The sequence below is a fragment of the Serinus canaria genome, chromosome 13 (genome assembly GCF_022539315.1).
Source record: "Serinus canaria isolate serCan28SL12 chromosome 13, serCan2020, whole genome shotgun sequence".
NCBI lineage: Eukaryota > Metazoa > Chordata > Aves > Passeriformes > Fringillidae > Serinus > Serinus canaria.
In genome coordinates this window covers 2,485,175-2,509,766 of record NC_066327.1, presented here as the reverse complement: position 1 = coordinate 2,509,766, position 24,592 = coordinate 2,485,175, and the positions used below count along the sequence as shown (strand labels likewise).

At 42.7% G+C, this 24,592-nt stretch overlaps 1 protein-coding gene across 1 annotated transcript in view; it reads left to right on the top strand.

Annotated features, from left to right (window-relative positions):
* The window catches only part of LOC103817213 (protocadherin alpha-2), a 144,409-nt gene that overhangs the window by 106,286 nt on the left and 13,531 nt on the right, over positions 1 to 24,592 (top strand). Inside the window, exon 4 of the mRNA XM_050979600.1 lies at positions 503 to 591. Within this exon, the coding sequence (XP_050835557.1) occupies positions 503 to 591 (89 nt within the window). The remainder of the gene's footprint in view (positions 1 to 502; positions 592 to 24,592) is intronic.

The window sequence follows — 24,592 nt, the reverse complement described above, 5'->3', positions numbered from 1 at the left end:
TTTGATGCCCAGTGCTCCTGATGTGACACTGTAAAATTTGCTGTATTTGTTTTTGCATTTGAGAAAATGCATTTCTCTTCCTGAATTGCTCACGAGAAGTGTGCAGTAACCCAGGAAGGTGGGATTTGTTAAAATGGCATAATGGCAGAAGCTCAGAACTAACTCCACCAACTTTTTAATCATTTACCTAATGTTGCTACATCCTAATAGCAAAGATGTGTCACTTCCTTATTATTAGTGCCTCCCAGTCAATGAGAGCAGTGTCCTGCAGATGTGTTTGTTTTATAAGTTATTTTCCATGACTGGATTTTAGTAAATCATCAAAAGTATTTTTAGCAAGTCCAAGCAGCTGCTTCTCATGCTGCTACCATCATGCAGTACTGTAGGAGTAGCTGCACAGTGACAAATAGTTATGAACTCTGAAAAGCAGCAGCAAAGGGAAGTGCTGGGAAGCCCAGGGCAGAAGGGAGCTGTATAACCCAGGTGTGATATTTGCTTCCAGTGCTGTGCATATGGAGGAGGCAGGAGTCCTGCGTGGAGGAGCAGCAGGGCCTGACCAGCAGTGGCCAACAGTCTCCAGTGCCACAGCAGGTAAGGATGTGAAATCCAGAATATTTATCAGAACTGATGTTAATGTAGTAGATCACCTAATGCTGCTAGTTGCTTTTTCCTGTGTTTTATAGCTCTGAGTGAAGAGCCTCAGATGAGCTCAGCTGGTCAGAGCATGGTGCTAATAACCCCAAAGCTGTGGGTTCAGCCCCTGTATGAATTCCCATTCCCTGAGGGGTTGGACTCCATGATCCTTGTGGGTCCCTTCCAACTCAGAATATTCTGTGATCTGGATATAAAGTTCTTGTGAATTATTCTGTGGAATCGAAATAGAGTGGAACAATAAAGCAGAAAATGCATCTTTTTCTTTACTCAGTCTCAGATGAGCACTGGAGATGAGTCCCTGATCCCAGCTCTCACCCTGCCTTTGGAGGTTACTGCTTTGTGTAATGGAATAATGGAATAATGGTTCAGTTCTGATGTGTGTGTTCAGGTGTGTGTATTCCAGAGCTGGTTTGCCCTCCATTTCAAAAGAACAGGAAAACTGGGGTAGGAGCTTTCAGTTTTCCCTTTGTTATTTTTGCAAAGCCAGTAAATCTCTTTGAATGTCTCTTCTCATTTTACTTTTCTGTGGTGAAATCAGACCTAATTTTTTGCTAGCTGTTTTCATTCACCAATACATGATGATGGAAACGAAAATGTGATTTATTTGTCAAAATAAATGACAAAAAGCATGGTTTAGAATGCAGCTTCATTTCCTCTGTCACTGACTGATGACTTCACAGCAGTCAGTCAGAATTGGCAGAAGGTTCTCATGGAGTTTAGAAAAAAAAAATCACCTGGATGTTTTGTAGTGCAGACAAAAAAATATTCTCACTTTTGATTTTGGAGTAGGAATAATAGAGAGACATAGAGGAGCAGTCAGTCCCTGTTTTCAGCCATGTTTCAGCCAAACTAAACTGTAAACTCAGTGGATGCTCTGTGGAGGGTGGTGAGCCCTGCCTGGCAGCTCTGTGAGCACTCAGGAATTGACATGAGGAGTGATGCCCATGTCACAGAGGCAGCTCAAATGCTGGGCAGTGGGGTCTCCAGCAGTAAAACTTATAATTACTTCATTTAATCTTTCTGCTGCAAACCTTTCTTTCTATTTAAATGGGAATTTCCCCTGGATGAAGGGTTGAGGCACAGCCTGAGGATTTGCAATCACAGCAACAACATCCACAAATTAATGATGCCCAGTAAAACCTGCGCTGGTCTTGCAGAAGAGCTGTTTGCAGAAGCAGATTTGGGAATTAATTCAATATGTCATGGAGCCCTAGGCTATGATCAGCTGGGGTTTGTGTGCCTTCCTTCTGCTGCAGGCTTTGCAGGAACACACAGCCTTTGCAGGATATGAAGGGTGTGTGGCTGTTGAGCTTGCATTTGAAAATGTCACCACAAGAACACTCCAACCTTTGCAAAGGCTCCCCCCAGGCTCTGGCTGCCCTGAGCATCCTTGGCTGAGCACTCAGTGTTTTGCCTCATGCCCAGTTCAGTATGGATGCAAACATTCTCCCAGAGGTTTCCATGCTGGTGCTGCCAATTTCCAAGGCCCAGAAGCTGAGTGCAAAGGTAGGATGGTTCTGTCATCTGAGGAGCTCCAGTGGCTCTTGGGTCCCAGAGCCCTGGTCCCCTATCTGGAGTCCTGCTTGCTGTTCTGTTTTGGGTCTTATCATGTTGGACTTGCTTTGGGAACCTGAACATCTCTTTGTCTGAGCAGCAGTACCCCTTGGCTCTTATTGCTGCCTCCTTCCCTGACTTGTGAGGCACTTGTGCAATGAATGCAGCCCAGCACAAAGAAGATTATTTTGTTTTGTCTCTGTCCTCTCCCAAGGGATTAGCAACCCTGATATTACATTAATTAGACTTTTTTTCTTTTTTTGTTGTGAGTTTCAGATAATGTTCTTCTCCTCTCTTTGTAACCAAAAGCTTTAGATGTCCCTGATCCTTAACAGCAAGCAGGTGTTTCATGGAGAAATCTCAGGATTAAAGGTTGTGTTAGCTTTTGTAGCCTCAGAACACCACATGTTTACCAAATTCCTACCACTGCTTTAGAATCCTGCCTGTGGCTTCCCACAGATATCCCTTTCAGTGCCTCTTTCCTTCTTTGGTTTAGGTTCAAGACCTGTAATAACAAGTCAAGTGTTAAATCAGTAAATCCCTAATTCCTAACATATAGCTGAACTCCAACATCATCACCCATTTTTCAGCAAATTTGTGTTCCCAAACAAAACCTGGTCCTAATTTGACTGACAGCCTTCCTGTTGACTTTATTGAATATTTAATCCATGCAAAGAACAGTGAATCTGGCATTTTTAAAACTGAGTTTGCATCTCCTCAGGCAGCAGTCCAACCCATTGTAGGTTTGCAGCTGGGAGACTTCTGGGTGAGGTGGGACAAGCAGGTTCAAACTCCCTCTGGCTCTGAGTTTGGCTCTCTTGGTGTCTTGTTACTCCCCCACATGTTGTACAGTGAGATCAGGGAATGAATTTCTGGTTTCTGCTCCATGTCCTTTGGCATTTTTGGCAATTCTATCAGACTTTAGATGACCACTAATGTGAATGAACTCTGGTTTTTTGGTAACTAACTCAGAAGAAATGGATCTTGATTGGCAAAAGTGGTGAGAGCTCATAACAGAAACTAAGATGAACAGGAATTTTGCTCTAGACATAAAACACTGAAGATTTCTGAATAAATCAGACTTATGAATAATTCAGAGCTTAGACTTAGTAGGCATTAGACAATTCTATGTGTATTTCTCTGTGCTGCTGATTCCAATCCACAAAACAGAACTGGTGCAATGCAAATCCTTCAAAATGCATTTTTGCTAGACAAAACCAGTCTAAAGATGCTTTCATAGCACATGTAAGACTCAGGAGAACAATAAGGATTTGTGATGAAAAATAGTCATGACAAATTTCAACTCCTGTGTTCAGTGTAGACTTTCTATGTGTGCAGTAAATCAGGCACTGGGCCACACACCATCTGTAGAGAGGGAAAATAAAAGAATTCCATTCAGACAGCTCTGTAAAAGAGGGAAGGATTTAATGATAAAATCTGCATCTGAAATCTGTGTGTGTGTAGGTGAAGCTGTGGGTGAAATCCTGGCATCTCTGAAGTCCATGGCAATAGCTCACAGACTTTCAGGAAATTAGGATTTCAGTGTCTGCCCTCATATATATGCACAAGAGACAGAATTAAGATTGCCTAGGCAAATGCCATCCTCAACCACACTAATTTTGTACTTCTGATTTTGCTGTGGTAACATTCTCCTAAATTTATCTGCTATTCCCTTTCCTTTTCCAAGGGAATTACTGGGGAGGAGAGGTGGTAACACTGTTTTGTAAAGCTCCACCAGGTCCCTGTCCTTCCTGTGCTGGGGCCCCAGAGCTGGGTGCAGTGCAATCATTTCAACCTGTCTGCACTGCCTGGGCTCTCCCAAGGACAGGACAGCAGACAGACCATCATGGGCTGGTTGGGAGCACTGCAGGAAGAAATTTTTCTCTGTGAGGTTGGGCAGGCCCTGGCACAGGGTGCCCAGAGCAGCTGTGGCTGCCCCTGGATCCTGGGCAGTGTCTGAAGCCAGGTTGGACAGGGCTTGGAGCACCCTGGGATGGTGGAAGGTGTCCCATGGCAGGGGGGTGGAACAAGATAATAAATGAGATCCCTTTATACAAAGCTCTTTCCATCTCATCACCCCAAATCTGAATCTTTCAGCATTTGTCCTCTGAAGTTTGTGTGTCTCACAACTTTCCTGGTTTCATTCTGATTTTCCTGCTGTTCCTTCCTTCTACCTGTGACCTTCTCCCATGTGCCATGCTAGCTAGGGATATTCCTTGTCCACTGGGTTTACACTGGGAGCTGCAGTTTCTCTGGAGTAAATTTGTATTGCTGTCAGAGGAAGGCTCTTGCTGCAATCACCTGGAATGCAGAGGAGGTCCATTGATGGGGCATGAAATGCAAAACAAGTCAGGAATTCAGAAAATTAAATGTGAACCAACTGTGAATATGTCAAATAAGCAAAATCTCCTGAAAGGTAAAGTCAGTCTTCCTAGTGAGTTCTGTGCTGCTGGTTTGGGGTTGAGTGTTGTGAGCAGAAAAACGGTGGGAAACCTGTGAAGAAAGGACAGGGGATCTTGTGTGGATTTTAAGACAAAATGTCCAAAAATGCCTTGATAGGGAAAGAAATCATTATAATTATCCACTGTTAGTTGTGGCATTCCCAGTTCTCTGTTTCACAGACTAATTTGGATCTCAAACAAGTAAATCCAACCTGAATAAGAATATTGTATCTGAAAGAGATAATTCATTCCAATGAAACTGGGAAAAGGACCCAGATGAGATAAAGGATGATAGTGCAAGGACAAGAGATCTGAGCAGAGAAACCTAAGGGCATGAGAGGGGACACTGTTATTTAGTGAAGGGATGGGACCACAGTTGGGCTAAAAATGATTTATTGCTCAGATAACCATCAGTCTCAGAGGCTGTGAGATTTAAGAGAGCAAGCAGTCAGCCAGAGCTCAAAATGGTCACAGACAATGTAGAACTTTCTAATCCAATGGACACAATGTTTATTTTGCTTTTCTAACCTATCACCTTTACTTAATTTTGCTGCACTGTGGATACTTTTATCCATTGCCCTCTGTCTCACCTGCCCACAGATGTTTCTGTTATAACATCTAAACTCTTACCTTGCTCTGTACAACCACACCCCTGCATTCTAAACCCTTCACTATCTTATTAATACAGTTATTCACTCACTTAAGGCACAGTCCTACTTACAACTATAGAAGCATAAGTTTATAATTTTTCTGCTCAATGTCTGTATATTGTATTTTCACATCAATCCAAGCTTCTCCCAGGGCTGCAGATCAAACCCTTCAGTGTCTGTGGAAGTTTCTGTCTTTCCATTTCCCACATCACACCAGTAAAAACCTTGTACAGAAAGGTGAGCACAGAGGATCTGGTGGAGAGAAACAATTGGAAGAGATGCCAGAAGGTCTGCAGGAGGCAGATTCCAAGGGAATGGCAGTGTTGGTTTTTAAGTGACTGCTGAGCACAGGTCAGTGGAGAGGAGATTGGCTCCCTGGGCTTGGGTGATAGGTCGTGATGAGTGGGACAGAGCTGCACTGCAGTTGTTCTTTTCATGGAGTAACATCTGACATTGTCTGCATCTCTGAGTCCTTGTAACAGCAGCACAGAAGGAATGGAAAGTGGTTTGGGGGGGTTGAGTCTCACTGGTAGAACAGACACTGGTCTTGAAATCAGGCAGGCATTACAGGAGAAGCTGTTAAGGACCCCAGAGTACTGTCACAAAGCTCTTGGCCACTGAATTATTCTTCTAAAAATCCAGTTTAAAGAGAAAGAGCCCAAGAAAATAACTCAGAGAGTGATAACATAAGTTGTAACATATTTCATATAATAGAGCTTTACACTGGGACTGTAAGTGGAGGACAATTCCTTCCTGAAATGTCAGTGAATTTCTGTTCTCCTTCTTCAAATGACCTTCCTCACCTACAGAAAAAAGGTGTGATCAAGCACCAGGCTCATCAAGCAGTCACTGCAAGGAATGTGCAGGGGCTGAAAGTGCTGTTTCTCTGAGACTGTTAAAGGTTAATTTACAAATAACAGCACTGCTCTGGCTTAGCTTTAGCAGTTCATTGATTAAAGCTATAAAAGATAATAACTAATTAGCAACCCAGAATACAAAACCAAGTTCCTGGTTTGTTGCAGAATGCTGCAGCTGTTTAAAATGGAAGGAGCTAGAAAATACAGCTGTGCTAGAGCCTCTCTCTATTTTTTAAATTAATAAATCAGTTTTCTATGGAATTTCATAATTCCAGCCTTCAAAACCAGAAATATATAGAAAGCCAAATATCAGGCCTAAAATTCACATCTTTAGTGGTCTAAGAAACACTGTGATAATATATGGAATATTTTAAAGAACAGAAGAGGGGGAATACAGAACAGCCCAGTTATTTATGTTTCTCATGAAAATTGGTCAAAACAGTGATTTAATGAATTCCCAAAAAGAAGTTCCTAAGAATTTGTAGGAAAGTATCATAGAAATTAGGTTCACAGCCTCTTGAATCATGGAAAAAATCATGCCCTTAAAGCACACCAAAGTAATTCTTTGAAGCTGCAGTATCTCTCAGCTCAGTGGTCTGGGGAAGGAAATCATGCCAGCTTACTTGTGTGGATGCAGTGCCTAAACTGAAATAGAAATAATCTGCAAGGGCCATATGAGGCTAAATCCCTTTCTTTTATTTTACTTTTAGATTTTGCTCCTTGAATTCTCGAGTCAATTCCAGCCATTTGCTGAGACCCTCATCATGATGTACAGTCTCAGTTTCGCCCCTGCTCCCAGAACACTTTATTCCCAGGACATTCCCTGCTTTCCACTTCTGTTTATTCCATTTTCTCTGCTTTCTTGTTACCTCTCTGATTTGTCAAGTATGCACCTCCCTCTTTCTAATTTTTTTTTTTGATTTTTCCTTTCATCTAATGACTTTGGTCTCTTTCTGCTCATCTGTCCACTGTCTCCCCTCTGTATTGTTATTTCAGGAATGTTGAAATGTAGGTCACCAGCTTGGCCCCACATCACCTTTTCAATATTTCATACTGAACTAAGAATTTTCAGGGATAAATGCTTCTCATTTTGACAGCCTGATGGAAGCTGGGGAGGACTGAGAATTTCAAATGCTACTTGGACTGAAGAAAAGCATTTTGAAATCAAAAGGACTTTCTCAAAATACATATTTTTATGACAGATACAGCTTGACATACTGATCATTATTTTTTAAAAGCTGATGGCTGTTATGACCAGGAACTCATCTGCCTCACCCCATCCAAACTGTGGCTGAACCAGCACTTTGGGCTTTCAATATTTGGAGCCAGGGCTGGGTAAATGAATAGGTTAGTTTGGATTTCTGTTCAGCTGAGTGAGCAAAGAGAGGAGGGGATGATAGATGATGTTATACAGAAGCTGCAGCCATGACTTGGCTAAAGTTAAATTTACTTTCTGTTAATTTATTTTCCTCTTAGCTGCAAACCCCTCATGACTGACCTGAAATAGTGTTTGTGATCTTTATCCAGGGCTCCATTCTTTCTCAGCAGGGTGTGCCAAGTAAATGAGATGACATGGATGAGAGATTTAATTCTTTAGTCCTTGAAAGCTCAGTGTAAGGAAAAAAGGATAGGATCATCAGAATTTGGGAAAGCCTAATGCTGGAAACTTCTAAATTGTGTGATCTCTTTAACTTCATGTATTTGACTAAGACTTTGTATTAATTTTGACTGTCAAAGAGAATGATCTTGGGAGAGTTTATGTCTTCATCTGCTATGACAAATTCCTGATTTCACCTGCTGCAAATATTTGTGAGAAGAATTTCCCCTTCTCATTAGGCCCAGAATGCATTTGTGCATCTCATCATTTAGTCCAGTCCCTGCGTCTGTGCATCCTTCCTTTGGGATTAGCACCACATTTGTACATTTTTCCCTGACTGGAGCCAGTTGTTGAATTTTCCCAAGTGGAGATCAAGTCCAATTTCTGATCCCCACCTGGGGTGATTGTTTCCATGCAGGTTTCCTAAAGGCAGGACTGATAGCTCCAGCTGAGATGCAAATAACCCAGGGGACCTGCCAAACTTCTGCAACCAGGAATTAAATAAGAGTAAAGGGGGCAGAAGGCTAGAGCTTTTCTGGGACTGAACAATATGAAGAAACTCTTCAGCAAAAGCTGCTGCAGCTCCAGACTTCATCACTTTAAGAAGTGATAAAGAGATTTTACGTAAGCAGTTTATCTGGCTATAATTTCTATATTTAGGCACTGGGAGAAAGTTTAATAGCAAAAACTCCTTTTCTGTTTAATTCATCCTTTTCTGTAATAATCTTTTTGCTTCCTCCAAATGGAGGTTGAATTTGCACTTAAAAAATAAACATATTTCTCATAACTGAGCCAAAAAATAAAAGGGGGGGACAAATATAACATTTGCCAGATGATGTGAATAATTCTCTTACATCTGTTAGGAAATTATTTTATAAATATAATAAAGTCAGATTTTCAAATCTAAGCAACTTTTTCACTGTCTGTTGCTTTAGGCATGTTGGTCTTTGTGATCTTCATAACAATACCAGTGAGTTTGCCTTCTCTGCCTACTGGAAATATTTTGTAGCTACACAGAAGACATGGATTTTGATTCCTGTCTTTATTATTTCCTCAGCAGTTTCAATACATAAATAGAAAAATCACTCCCTTGCTGCTGTACTACCTTGGGTTGTGATCTTGTCAGAACTTATAAACTAAACAAGTGTTTATCTGGTCAGTACTTCAGGGAATTGATGGTAATCAAATTGTTTCCACTTGAGCTTACAGCTGCTTTATTTTTTCCCTGTTGTGCCTCGCTTCTCTGTGCATGGTTTGGGGGTTGTTTTTTATTTCTTTCTCTACTGCTGTGGGCTTAATTTTATTCTGTTTAGATTATTTTGAAAGGAAATATACTCAAGTAAATGTTAAAACAACCCATTATATTTATGATCCCAGATGAAGTTTAACCCTGTTGTCTCTTGCAATATACAATTCACTATCTGATAGAAAATAGATGGATAAAATAAGGGTGTTTCTAAGTAATCCTAAGAAATTCTGGTCTGGAATTTATTTATATTGTGAGTGGTGGAAGAAGAAATGAGGTCTGGGTAATCCAGACCACTCTGTGATATTGGATCTTCTCTTAATGGATGTCTGCCTGTGTGCAGCACTTTGCTGTACACAAGGGTCATAAATGTATTTTTCATGTGTTTATTTTTGTAACCAGGCACTGCTTCAGCGTCTGCTGTTGCTGCTGGAGTGTGGCAGTGCCTCTCAGGTCAGATGGTGCTGCACAAAGCCCACACAAACAGCAAAAGACAAGCCTTGCCTTAAGGAACTTGCCAGTGACATGAGCAGGGCAGACAAAGTCTGGGAACACAAGGGAAAGGACATGTTCATTATCCTGCTTTAAAAAGAGGAAAACCATGAAAATTAAAATTATTCTTATCACAGAGTGCTCAGTGGGGATGGTGATCAGCATCCACCTGGCCCAGAATGCTCTCAGTGCAGCAGGAGGGAATGAAGAGCTTTGTGAGGTGTTTGGGGGCTCTCCTTCCCTGCTCCTTCCCAGCTGCTGAGCCATGCAGAGCCCGTGAGCTCAGGGCTTCCTGAGCACTGCAGTTATTCCTGTTTCCCTGCAGTGCTCACAGGCCCTTTGCCTGTGGAGTCTGACCTTTAGCAGCTCCCAAGCCCTGCTGCTAAAGAGGCAGGCAGAGGCTGCTGCCTGTTCCTCTGGGCCATTGGAGAGGGACTTTCTACAAGAGTGACAGGACAGGGGGGAATGGCTTCACAATGACAATGATTAGACAGCAGGAAAAAATATTTCCTTTGAGGGTGGGGAGGCCCTGGCACAAGTTGCCCAAGGAAATTGTGGATCCCCATCCTTGGAAGTGTCCAAGCCCAGCTTGGATGGAGCTTGGAGCAACCTGGGATAGGGGAAGGTGTCCCTGCCCATGGCAGGGGGTTGGAATGAGATGGTCTTTAATGCCCCTTCCAAGCCAAGCCAATCCATGATTCTAGAATTAAGCCATTCCATGATTCTACAATGGTATTTCTCTCTTGTGAACCTCTCTGATCTCTTTTTTTGGTTTTGCTGAGACTCCAGAACAGGGCTGCCCAAGGCAGGGAAAGCAATATGTGCATGTTTTACCAGCACACATTCTGCCTCTTTATGTAACATTGACCTGGAGATGCTGATTTTACTCCAAGAGCTAAACCCTGAAATCATTCAGTCATTACTTGTGTGCACTCAGAGGGTGCAATGAGAGATGTAAAACAGCAACTGCAGCACACAAAGGCTTCCCCTTCATTATGGGGATTTAATTCTCAGAAAATCAAGGCTCTGGCTGTGGAGGAAATGAATCTGAGTGCAGCTTCTCTGCTCTTGTCTTATATAATTACAGTCAGCCATCCCTACAAGCATCCCCTCTTAGCATGCACGCAACTAGCAAAATAAATGGGTTGATTAGGAAGGAAAAAACCACACCAGAAACCCTTTGTGGTCTTGTGGAAATCATTCCTATGTGTTTGTGCTGCTTCTCTTTGCACAGGTGGATCAAACAGGTTCAGAGAACACAAAGGAGACTTGGTGCAGCCTGGGTGTCCCCACCCAGCATCCAGGGCTGGGGTCAGACACCAAGGGGTGACCAGAACAAACCAGTGAACAGCAGCAGCTCATCCCACCCAAAGCTCTGGAGGCTGGAGCTAGAACAGAACTGACTGAGAGTGGTTTGAATATGTTGAAATTAGTTTTTTTATCTTGAGTTGGTTACTAGGAACAGGACAAGTGCTTCAAAAGAATGGGGGCAGGGAGTGACAGGGCAAGGGGGGAATTGGCTTCAGACTTAGAGAGTAGGTTTAGCATGTTAAGAAGAAATTGTTCCCTGGGAGGGTGGTCAGGCACTGACACAGATTGCCCAGAGCAGCTGTGGCTGCCCCAGGATCCCTTGAAGCGTCCCAGGCCAGGCTGGGTGGGGCTTGGAGAACCTGGGACAGTGGAAGTTTGGAAGGGGGTTGGCACTAAGTGAGCTTTAAGGTCCCTTCCACCCCAAGCCCTTCTACAGTTTGCTGTTTGTATCCCACTTCTGTCTCATGCCTGCCTTGCATGACTTCTGAAAAGGAGTTTTTGAAACAGCAAGATTTGTTTCCTGACAAGCAAACATTGGATTCCCAGACGCTCTGGAGCTGTGAGTGCAAGGTGGGATTTGAGGGGCTGCACAGGGAGGTCCAACTCCATTTCTAGGTCAGACCTCAGGTTTGTAACACTGAAGCACATGGAAAACAGGCTGCTGTCCTGGCTGGGAGTGGCACTAATTAGATCCCTAATTGTGCAGCTAATCTCCTTAGGCTCACTTAGACAATTAAGGGCAAGAGAGGTCCCCTGCCCTTCCCTCTCTGCTTTGTCCCTGTGGTTACTTGAGCTGGCCAAGGGATTTTGCCTGAAGTTATACCTTCTTATCCTGTAGCCACACCTCCCTGGCCTGGTGCCTGGGCCTTTGGATAGTTTATTCCAGTTAAATTATTCAAACCTTGAAAAAAGAAACAGTTATTTCCAAGATGCAGGCTCTGATCTTCAAGTCATTTCAGCAGTTTTTTCATATGCAGATTTTTAATGCATTGGGAGGCACTTGAAAATCCAGAACACAGACTGTGCTTATAAACAATCAGGAAGAAATAAAAAAATATTATAAAATATTATAATATTTTATTATTATAAAAAATAATAAAATATTATTATATTCAAGTGATTATGTGGAACAAAAATATCAGAAAATTTAATCAAAGGGACTTCTTTAGTCCCTTTGATTAAATTTTCTGATATTTTTGTTCCACATAATCACTTGAATGTGGTAGCTGAGTTTAAAGGATGAATGTTGTAAGACAGAATAAAATGAAAGATGTTTTGACCAAAGGCAGTGAGTGAAACATGGCAAAATAAATAATTAACATATTATCATAACACTGAAAAATGCAGAACAAACTATTTCCCTCCCCAGTTTTCCTCCAAACCCTGCCTGTAGACTTAGAACTTTGCTTTAAAGAACCAAAACCCAAACTGGAATTTTCTTTACCAAGGAACACGATGCATTAAACAATCAGGATTTGCAAAGTACATCCTCCTCCCTCCTGCTCTCTGCTTTTCACTACCTTGTGTTGCATTTGTGATCCACTATGCTCCCAGGAGCAAGAGATGATTTTAGTGGTGAGTCAACTTGCACAGCCGTGGTGGGGGTGAAGGGGTCCTACTTAATAACTGCAGCAGCTGAATTGTCCACTCGGCACCATTGCAGAGCACTCCTGTTGTCATCTCTGACCGTGTTACAGACAGGCTCATGGTAACAGTGTCCTTTCCAAATGCCTGGAGTCCAATGTCTCCAGTCACTTGTGGAGGATCAGTTCTCTCCAGCCCCTGTGCCTGCAGCAGGCACAGGCTGTCAGCAGGAGGAGTGGGCCAGCAGCACCCTGCTGATTCGGTTTCCAGGTGATTTGTTCTCTCAGTTACCATGAATAATGTCATCTCTTCTCTGGGAAAATTACCTGTTCTCAGCAGATTATTATCTTGCTGCAAATTTATGCTAAGTAGGTAGCAGGGTCTCCCCCATGTGTAGCTGCAAACCAAAGAATTAAAATAAATTAATAACTTTAGTGTCAGATTATCTGCTTCATTTATTCCCAGACTTCAGTCAGGAGAAATAAAGCACCGTGAGGAACATCATCTTTTGCTTTTAATTGAACTGATTTTCTGAGGGGCAAGAAGGGTGGCAGAGTTTCTCAAGGACCACACATGCTGCTGGCTGCTCTGGGTCCCTGCCTTTTCCCCTCTGAGGAGTGCAGGTGCAGTGAGACAGTAAAACCATTTTCAGCAGTGAATTGTGGAGGTGGAACAAAGCACATTTCTGTTGGTCCTTGTCACTGACATATTTTATGAAAAATCCTTTTGCTAGGATCTTTTCTCCTGAGAAGCTGAGAAGCCTCAGAGGAAAAGAAAAACAATAATTATCTGCTGCTGTGGAATGCAAGAGGTGCATCTTTGATTGGTCTCATGTGGTTGTTTTTAATTAATGGCCAATCACAGTCCAGCTGTCTTGGATTCTCTGGTCAGTCACAAGATTTTATCATCATTCCTTTCTTTTCCTTGCTAGCCTTCTGATGAAATCCTTTCTTCTATTCTTTTAGTATAGTTTTAATGTATCATTTTCTTTTAATATAATATATATCATAAAATAATAAATCAGCCTTCTGAAACATGGAGCCAAGATTCTCATCTCTTCCCTCGTCCTGGGACCCCTGTGAACACCAGCACAGGTCCACACTGTGAATCAGTGCATCCATCCTGGTGCACAGGCTTCCAAACTGCAGCTGAACCTATCCAGAAGTAACTGGAGAAGAGAACTAACTGCTTTACTTCTGGGCTGACAGGCAAAGTAATTTGGTGATCCTAATCCAGTTACCCACTGGCAATTTACCACAGTGCAGAAAACACTCTCACAGCTGGAACTAATTGGCAGCCCCAGCAGGGAGGCCAGTGGGCTGTGCAGACTAAATCCATGCAGGTCAGCTTCTGATCTTCTCTGAGGCATCTTGGCCAGACAGTGGGATGGAGAGCTTGGAGCATTCCTGCCAGCCTTGGAGCTGTTCTCGGTGGAAAATATATTCCCAGCCATAAAAACTGATGCTCCCAGTGTTTATTTCTTGATACATTTTTATGAATTCTGAAATGATGTGCCAGCTATCATTCTAAAAGCTTAGTGCTCATCAAGGTCTAGAATTAACCTCATTATTCTTGCCTGGTTTTTCTCCTTTTACCATTCACAGATGGCAAGTTTTTGTAACAGACATTGCAGAAACTGCATCTGGGTTCTTCATGGCTATGATGTGAGGTCAGCTCTATCTTTGATCTTCTTTAAAGATAGCTTCATTTTAATCTGCAGATTCTCCTTTCCATTTGTTCATTTCCCCTGACCAATTTGATTAAACACTAGCTTAAGAGCCCTTCATCATTTTTTCATGTGGAATAAAGAATCATCAGAGGATGGGATGTAGGTGAAAGTAAAATGTAGGTGTTACTAATCTAGCAGTCAGCCTAGGATTGCCCTTTACCTGTGCATTAAAGGAGAGAAGGAGGCAGTTAAAGATTGAGAAATCTCTCTGTGAGAAGAGCTGGAGCAGCCTAGAACTGATGCTCAGTATAAAATCACTGCTGAACTGGCCTTCAGAGTTGCTAGGAAACCAAAATACAAATCCCTAGTCTGTATTGCACAGATATCATGAGCATGACACATTTTTGCTGCTCTTCCTCTTTTTTTTTTTTTCCCTTTCTTGGTGGAGGATGGAGAGAAGCTGCACAAACCAGTTGGAAGAAAACATTAGGAAGCTGATTTCTGTCCTGATGTCTGTAGTCCTACCTGCAAGTAATTTTAATTTTTAGAAAGAGCTGTGTTTCAACTTTAGGAGGAGCTTGCATGCATTTCAGGGAGATGATGTGTACTAAAGGAATGGCTTTGTGTAGTTCCCTATCAGCCTTTCCCTGTCTAGGTCTCTTCCTGGAAGTGTTCAAGGTTGGATGGGCTCAGAGCAGCCTGGTGTAGAGGAGATGTCCCTGCCCATGGCACAGGTTTGGAGGGAGATGAGATTTAAGGTCCCTTCTAATCCAGGCTATTGGATGAAATCTTGGGGGTTTTTGTTTTGCTTTTTCTGAGTTCTTGCCATTATTCCAGTCCTCTGTCAAATCTCCTCTGATGCAGAATTAGCTGGTTCAGGGAACCACTCTGCCTGAAGAGGTTTGTGGAGGCTCTATTTTCAACTGAGCTGCTGCTGCTGAGAGCTCAGACTGGCACAGAAGGGGTCAGGGGTACCAGAGACTGAGTGGGTGGGACTGCATGTTCACAACAAAGGACTGCTGTGCTTGTAGGGAATCAGGAAAACAAGGCAGAAAGAGGAAAAAACAACTGATCTTGTTGTAGAGTTGATCAGAACAGATGATGAAAAGCAAAGAAAGATAAGGACTTTCATTATCTGAGTAAGTAAAACACAAACCATGAAAGAGATACTAAGTCTAAGAATAATAAATCATTTGATAAGGGGTTTGAGAAGTGTAGTAACCCCCTGAAAATATTATTTCTTCTAAAATGTATTCGGTCTGCAGTGAATTTATGAACTAGAATGTTGAATAGAAATCTGTTTGAAGAATATAGAACTGCAGCACTCAATACATCCAATTTAGAAATTACAGATGAAATGCAGATTAGTTACAGCTATGCTGCAACAAATTAGACAAGTAAGAAACTAAAAATCAGGGAAGAAAAAGAAGATGAGTTTTTGGTTGACCTTTAGTCTCCTGTGGTGTCAATGATGGCATCCCAGGTGGTCACACAAACTTGTGAGCCCAAGCAAATTCTGGAGAGAAGTGATGTGTTACATTTAATTTGTCATTTCCTTGAGCAGGTTATTAAAGAGATCAGCTGAACTATGTTCACCAAGTTCCCTTTCCACTGTTATTTGAGTAGTTTTACCATCACTGCTGGAAATGCTGTTTTGCAGCTGGAAGTGGAAACATCCAGACCCATGACTGCAACCTTTGCCTTTTGCTGGGAAGGACCAGCAGGGATCTGGGTATGGAAAAATCCTTACTCCAAGTCTGGATACAGCAGCCATCCAGTCTTAAACAAACCAAGTACAAGTACCCACCTGCTAATGTGGAAATGAGGATGAGGATGACACCCATGGCATGATTTGGCAGACCCAGAGAGCCTCAGCAGATCCTCAGCACAAAGAGCTGCCAGGCATCCAGCTGGACAGCCTGATCAATGCCCAGTTCCACTGCAGATGGGCTGTGCTGCCAGCTGCAATATCATCAGCAATGCTGAGGAGCAGCAATACTAGACTGGAGAACCAGTGCTGGATTAATGTTTAATGGCTGCTGGGCAATTGCAGAATGAGGGGAAGAAAGCCAGCTCAGGAGACTCCATGATCTGGAATTTATCCCAGCAGGCAGAGTCACTCTTGCATGTGGCTGCAGTGTTGCCTGAGAATATTCACAGGAGACAAGGGAGAACTCATTTGTGTTCTTCTCCCCTTCCCACACCCTCTAAGGATGTTTCTAACAAGCTGAAGTCAAAACACAGCCATGAAAAACAGTTCATGAAACTGCTGAAATGCAATGGCCAGCAGCTGCAGTAACAGCCCTGCAGAAAGAGCAGAGTGTGAAGAAAGGGAAGTGTTTTCTTCATTACAGTTAGAAAGCAAATCCACAACTAAATAATTATTGTAAAATTTGTGGGTAAGCTGAGAACCATCACTGGCAGCCCACTGATAAAAATGTCAGCGATTTCCACCTCTGAGGGCACAGTGACCTGCCCCAGGCAGGATTTCCTGCCTGTGGTGCCAGGAGTCTGTTCTATCAGACAGAACTGTCTGTCTGTCTTTGCCTCAGCTTTTAGGAGGCACTTCTGGGAGTAAGTGCTTAAGGGCTTGAAAAAAATGTGTTGATATATGCAGACAATAGAGGAACTAGACATCCAAATATCACCCAATGTCACTGAATTCCCTTTTATTGGGAAAGATAGCAAACCCAGAGAAAAATCCTCATCTCATAGCCTGGAAGTGGCTGTAGGGGGTCTGTAGCCAACTGGAGTCCTGGAACTGAGGGAAAATCTTCCATGAATGTTTATCCAGAGCTTGCCATGGGAAGTGAGGCTGCTCCAGCAAGTGATTGTTCTCTCCTTACATGGCTGACCAGTCATCCTCTGAGCTGCACCTGCTCCTGTTAAAAAACTGAAATGCTGAGGTTGTGGTGAGGAGACTCTTAATTGGAGACCCCAATTATCTGTATTTTTTTTAATTTTATTTTCAGCACAATCACCCAGCCTAGCTGATGTCTTTCAAAAATGATATGCAGTGCCTAGAAAGCCAAATAATTTTTTTCTTTCCAAGCATTTCATCAGTCTTTGATACTGCTGCTTGGGATTTAGGTGATATGCTGATGGATCCTGGCTAAAGTGGGCAGGATTGCATTGGGCTCTGCTCAGGTACAGCCTGGGAGCTGGAGTAACCAGTAATTAAATATTTGCTCTGCCATTTTGATTTCATGGCAGTACCCTTTCCTTTGAGCTGTGCAGAGCATTATACTTGAGAAGGTCCTTGAAAAGTAATTATTACCAACCCCATGGACAGAGCTCAGTAGTTAAAGATAATCTAATTTTTAAAAAATTAAACTTTGTTTTTTCTACATTATTAGAATTGTCATTAAAAAATCATAGATTTTTTTATACATTCCCCCCCCCCTTGCCCCGATTTTTCTAAAGCCTTAGAGATTATAGATTTGATTTTGTTTAATTCTGTGTTTATGTAATGCTGGAGCAGCTTTTGAGCCTTCAAAAACTCTAGCAGCCAGCACAAAATGGGAGAGCTGGGCATTTTGCACTTCAGAGTAATTCCTGGTAAGAAGTGGAGCTGTGTTAACTCTATGGTATTAATTTTGGTGAACATTTTGTGACTTTTGGAAGCACAACTGCTCACATCCTGTGTTAGATTGATAGTTCAGGTTAGCTCAGATATCAGAGTGTTCCTCTTGGACCTGGCAGATAATTGTTCTGGTGGAGCAGAGCTTGCTTTCTGCCCTGCCATGTGCTGAGGTTTTGGCTCTCTGCTCTGCACACAGTGTCCTATTTTCCCAGGGGGATTGAGGAGACAGGAGCTGATTTTGGTCTGAATGGCCTTTATTTGTTCTGCAAAGTGGCAGCTGTTGCAGGGGTTGCTTTCCATTCAGAAGATTTGATCTGAGGCTGTGCAATTCTCATGGCAAATATGACCAATAACAGCATGAATTAAGGGAAGTGGGATATTTGGGTGTTGAGGTCAGTTTAGTATTTGTGAAAGGGAACAAATTGTTGCAGCTGGCATTGAGGTTCCCTGTTTGCTGCACAGAAGTTCTACCTCCTTTGCAGATCTGCTACATCTGGAAGAATCCAGGCCAGCAGCCACTGGCTAATTCTGATTTAGATGTTAATAAGTGGTTTTTTCTCTGCTGAGCTTGGCACCAGCACTTGACAGAGACTCATCACTTCATAACAGGTGCTGGGAGGGATCGGGGGCAGCAGATCCTGGGATCTGGGAGTGAAAGCTTCCAGATCATGCTAATAACTAAAATTTTTGAAACACAGACAGTGCCACACATCTGGCTGTTCAGAATAACTCCAGCACACCTTTCTGCTGAGACAACAATTTGAATGTACAAACAGAGTTTCCAGCTGAGAATGTCACTGCCTAATCAGGAGAAACATATTCAGGTCAAGAGCCAGACAGAGTTATGCAGGATAGCAGTGCTGGTCCACACAGCCTTTGGGGAAGCTGCATAATCCTGAAATACTGAAAAAGAATCCAGAATCTGCTGCACAGCTTTGGAGGAAGCCATCAGAAGCTATTTTCCTGTCTTGCAGACCATGATTATTGATTATGCATTTCTGTGAGTCTCAGCCACGAGCTCTTCATTGACTGGAGTTAGATTTATGAGAGCAGTTGCTTTCTCTGCAGCATGCTCTGTTTGTCACAGATGCCTGGCTAAGGGAAAGCACCTGTTAGAAAATGCATGATGGTCTAGAGAGCAGGATGGATAAACAGACCATGAAATTGCATTGGGTCAGTCCTATGCTGCCAATCCCAAACATTCAAAATTTAAGCCTCAAGTGACTTCCTTTTGTTTGCTTTCAGGTGTGCTAACAGCCAGAATTCACTTTTTTAATGGTTTGGGGTTCCTTTATTCCCATGTGAAACCTGAGATTCTCACAAAACCACTGATATTTCAATAAAGTGACCTGTCAAGGTTGAATGGGCATGGCACAATTCCACATGGCAAAGACTGGAGACACTAAAACCTCACGTGGAATTCTCTACCCCACATGGGGAGAAAAACCTACATGAGAAAATCCAAGCTGTAATTTATGCTCTTCCATTATTTAATTGTGTTTAAAATACAACAGCCACAAGGGAACAAGCTTGATTCCTTTCTCTGTGTGTTAGGCTATGGTAGTGCCACCTGCTCAGCATTTTTCTGTCCTAATGTGGCTTTTCTTACTGAGCCCAAAGCAGAAATACCTGGAGGAGCAGCAGAAAACCTGCAGAGCTTTGTGACTGAGTGAGGATTAGGAGGCAGGAGATGGGTGATTCACCCTGGCTGCTGAAGACAAGCATGAAATCAAAGCTGCAGGCAGGAGTGGGAAGGAAATTTGGGAGGAGTATGAACTGATTTCTGGGTTATTTATAGAGGGGGAGGAGTGGGCTTTGCCTTAAGAAGCTCTGCAGGTTTGGGTGCAGCTGCAGACATATTTGTACAAAGAGGAGACTTTGGGGAGAAGGAGAAACAGAAGATTCCTGCTCTGTCCGTGGATTAATGAGTTTATCTGAGCTTCCTCAGTGAGGGTGAAGCCACCCCCCCCTACACCACTTGGTATATTTTGGTGAAAGTCTGAGGCCCTGAAGAGAGCAGCTGAGCAATTAACACAGTATTTTCAGTAGCTGCAAACAGTTTTGTTGTCATATTGTTGGCTTTCTCTCTAACTTCTTTTTTTAAGTTGTGTTTGTATCTCTAAAAACATGTGCCAAGGGAAAGCTCTGGCCCCTGCAAAAAAAAAAAAAAAAAGAATAAATAAAGCCATCATAATTAATTTTTGTTAATTGATTCTCTCAGATACTTAAAGATGCATGGCTCATATCAGCAGAAACATAGAATCACAGAATGGTTTGGCTTGGAAGGGACCTTAAAAATCATTTTTTTTCACCCCCCTGCCATGGGCAAGGACAGCTCCCCCTGCCCCAGGGTGCTCCAAGCCCCATCCAGCCTGGCCTTTGATGCTTCCAGGGATCCAGGGGCAGCCACAGCTTCTCTGAGCACCCTGTGCCAGGGCCTGAAAATGTCTCCTGTAACCCAAATTTCCCCTATTCCAGTTTGAATCCATTCCTCCTTGTCCTATCACTACAGTTCCTGATGAAGATTCTCTCTTTGGTATTTGTTTTTGAGGCTGAATATTTGTCCTCTCTCCAGGTATTGTCCCTGCCTGAAGACTGGCACTTGGAGCTTTAAGCAATTGCCAGATCTGCTCAAGCACAGAGATAAAAATCTGTTTGCCTGTTCACTGAGTTGTTTCACTAGAGATGCAAATTGAATGATTGCTGAGGCAAATATGCTCCATAGCTGCTTGTGGAAGATCTGCAGGCATGATTATCTTGTTTTTGCAAGGAGAGGTATTAAATATTCGTGCTAGTTTCAGGAAATATGCACCCATGTTTTTGAATATGGAACTGTGTGCCTCCCTGGTGGGTAGAATGAACTAGATCAAGCAGAGCATTTCAAAGCATCCTTGTGCTGTCTCTCCTCCTCAGCACAGAGAATATCTGCTTTGACTGCACTTCCTGGAGCCTCAGAGCTGCTGCAGAAATCCCAGCCTCTGAGCAGCTGTGTGTGTGCTGGAGTGAAGTGTGTGCTGCTCCATGTGTCAGCAGGAAGAGATAAAAATAGAGCTTTCTCCTCCTTGTTGTCATGGGCTGTGTTTCTGCTGGCTACCCCAAGCCATTTCTTCTTCAGTCTGGTGTCCAGGGAATCCATTTAAGTGATGGTTGGTGCTGCAGCTGTGGGTCATGGAGAGCATATGAAGCAATTTGAGGGTTGCAGCCATTTACACCCAGTGCTTAGTGGGGCAGGGCACATCAGGATTGGTGAATGGCAGTGCTGGTGTTCAGGAGCACACAATCACAGAATGACTTCATGCAGGTGCTCTTATTGAAGAGCTCTGGGTGTCAGGGGTACAAACCCAAACCTGACTCTGGCATGGTTTGGGATGATCACATTTTTATACCCTTGTCCTTATATAACTACAGATTCATTATTAAACTTATATTGTCCTGTTGTATTACATTAATTTCATCCAAGCATGGATTTTGTCATTTCCATCAACCCCCCCCCAAACATCTTTTCTCATGATTCTTGTTATGATTAAACAATAATTATATCCAATTACCAAACAATAATCACATGTAACAATCATATAATTTATCATAGTCATGAAATGATTGTACAGGTACAGTTTTGCATGAGCCTAACATTTTCCCAGGGCCTACCAGGCCTGACCTTTCTTTCCAACCCCCCCAGAATATCCCCTGATTTTAGAAACATTTTATCCCTGTACTGTCAGCAGCTCTTGCTGCTGCCCACACAGCTGGCATTTGGCTGCAGGAGTTGCCTGGTTTGGTTTTGGTTTTTTTCCCTTCCCAGTAGGGGAGCATATTGAAATTGCTGAGAAAAATCCCCTTTTATGGAACTGTCAGGTTGCCCAGGCTGAGGATGAAGCATTTTTCACTTTGTGCTCCCCTTCTGACCCATGCTGGTCTCACACCTTTGCAGTGAGGAGTTGCCAGCTCCTACAGCAGAGCTGAGACCTGGCTCCACAGCCCAGGAAAGGCAAGGAGCCACTGCAGAGGGTCCAGTGGAGGCCACAAAGGTGATGAGGGTTCTGGAGCATCACTTTTATAAGGGGAGACCACAGAAGCTGGGCCTGTTTAGTCTGGAGAAGACTGAGAGGGGATTTCATTATGCACATAAATATCTCCCAGGGGTGACAGAGGATGGTGCCAGGCTCTTTCCAGTGGTGCCCAGTGACAGGACAAGGAGCAATGGCCATAAACTAGAACACAAGAAGTTCCAGCTCAGCATGAGGAAGAACTTCATCACACTGAGGTGGCAGAACAGGGGAACAGGCTGCTTGTGGAGGTCAGGGAATCTCCTTCTCTGGAGACATTCCAGCCCCACCTGGACACGTTCCTGTGTCGCCTGCTCCAGGTGCCTTGGCAGGGGGTGGGACTGGATGGTCTCCAGAGCTCCCTTTCACTCCTAAAAATTCTGTGACAGCACCCACTCAGCTACTTCCAGATACAGAATTGATAATTTAGGAAGATTTTTTCTCCATGACTTGACCTGGTAATGGTGGAACTGAAAAAGGTACTGGGAAAGTCGACTCTGGTGTGTAAAATTTAGGGGTCAGTCACCACCTCAAGAATTGCAGAAACTCCAAACAAATGACCCAGTTTTGTATTAACATGGACACCTGTAATACACACAATTACAGCAGGAAAATGAAAGTGCAAGGTTTAATTCTGTGTTAAAATAGTTTTATAATATTCTACATGTGGGTTCCACCAGATGGCAAATTAAAATTCCTTTTGAAGTGAAGGATTCAAGGAGCAATACCATCACCTTTTAGCCTTTAAGAACACTAAGATCTTTTCAATGTTTCTATTCTTTGACAGCTTGTCCTAGTTACCTGAGCATATGACACATTTCCTGGAAGGAAAATAACTATGCCATCAATCCACATACAGCCTGTCCTTGATTTTTTCCCTGCCTATTCATTTAAATGGATCACAAGTAAAATGAATTTTCTCCAATTTAACCAGGGTAGGATTTTTTTCAGAGTCAGCCTCCATTAAGCAATAATGTGGAAACAAAGCTAATTTCCCCTTCTTTGCTCTCAGATACCCATTTTGCATCCTTTACAATCTCTGTGTAATAATTAATTTCCCAGATTTCATATTCTTCGAGCCAGTTCTTCCATTTTTAATATTTCCTTCAGAAAAGTGAAATGGCAGGAATATGAAATAAATAAGTTTTGGATGTTTTACTGCAATTATTTGAGCCTTTCTTGAAAGAGAGAGCTCATTAACAAATGAGCAGTTCCTGAGTATAATGTAAAGCATCATTTTATGTGGAAGGACAAGTCTGAGCCATTTCTCCAATTGCTCCAGTGAGGGAACAATTCTTGGCTTAAAGCAGGACTGGGACTATAAAACTAAAATCCAAATATTGAAATCCAAAGAATATCATTTACTAACTCATACCCTGGGATTGTGAGGGGCCTATTCTGACGTGGTCAAAGTGATCAAGTGAGAGAGCTCCACCCACTTTTTGTGCCTTGGACTTCCAAGAGCCTCCCAGAATTGATACTCTCCATCTGATGAATATTTGAGGCAGTGTGGTCTCAGACAAGTCACCAAGGCAGCTGCAGCTGCTGAAGTGCCTTTTGCAATGTGCTGCCACCCATTTCCAGCAGCTGCCAAATTTGATCTTAGCTTTGCTGAGGTAAACTTACCTTAATATTCCCTAGGTGTGTATTATCCCCCCTCCAAGCTATCTTTTAGTGAAGTTTAGTTAGTTTCAATATTGTGTGGCCTTTACAGCACATCAGCTGGCAGTTTGTGATTTCAGTTGGTGTGGCCAAGCAGAACAAAGCACTGACCAAGTTAGGGGGTTCACAAACACATTTAAATGGGATTTTAACAACCATCCAGAGCTGAGGTTTGATATGTGATAGATCTGCATGCAGAATTACACCTATAAATATCCTTTGAAAGCCTAATTCATCATTTGTCTCAGTTTTGAGAGGACCTTTAGCTGCAGCAGAAGACAAGCAGAGGGTTTGGCTCCATCATCCAGGAGGTCCAAACCTCCAGAGCAGTCAGGCAGGTTCATCCCATCAGCACCAAAAAATCTGCTTTAAAGAGGTAAAGGTCCAGGTGACTCTCAGTGATCATAACAGCTGGATTTACCTACAGCCTGGTAAAAAATCCTCCACATGTGGGCCTTGCATGCACTTGAATGAGCAAAACTATTTCTGCAGTAGGAAAAGGGATGTGGGGAGCCTTTGCAAGGTCACCTCCCTTTTCTTCTCAAGGAATGTTTAAAGGATTCTGAAAAAGAGAGAAATGATGTGGTGTGCTTATCCAGGGGGCTTATCATATTGTATTAGCACTTCCCCATCACATTTAATTAAGATTCCTTTTTAACTGATGTGGAATATTATTAGCTCCATTCATCCCATATCAGTAAGAAGGAATAATAATGGGATGTGAGGCTAACAGGAGATGATAGGGAGCTGCTAATGTCACATATATATTGTGGAGGGGAAAGAGAAAGAGTGCTGTGACTGCCAGAGTCTGTTCTGAGGCTCTGGATGTTCCAATTCCACAGCCCATTTTGTGGAAGGTATTACAGTGACAGATGTCTTTTAGGGCAGGTTACTGGCTAACAGAGAATCAAAATAGGCACTGGTTAGTGTTTGGTTAATTGGCTTTCAGGGGAGGAGAAGTTTGCAGAGGTTTAGTGATAAACTAGTCAAAGTAGGTCAGCTGAAGGATTTGTAGGTCTGAATGAATTTTATGTACCTGCATGGTATAGTTTACTTTTAATATTATGAAATCAGTTGGGAATAACAAAATCAAACTAAATTAAACATTAATAGTACCCTTTCTTCCCCTTCACAGATAGAGAAAAGGCCAGTTTCAGGTTTCATCTACAAAATACTGTAAAACTATCCCTTTATTTGAGATCAGAGCCAGAGCCAGCTAGGGAGCAGGTGGCAGCTCTGAGGTTCA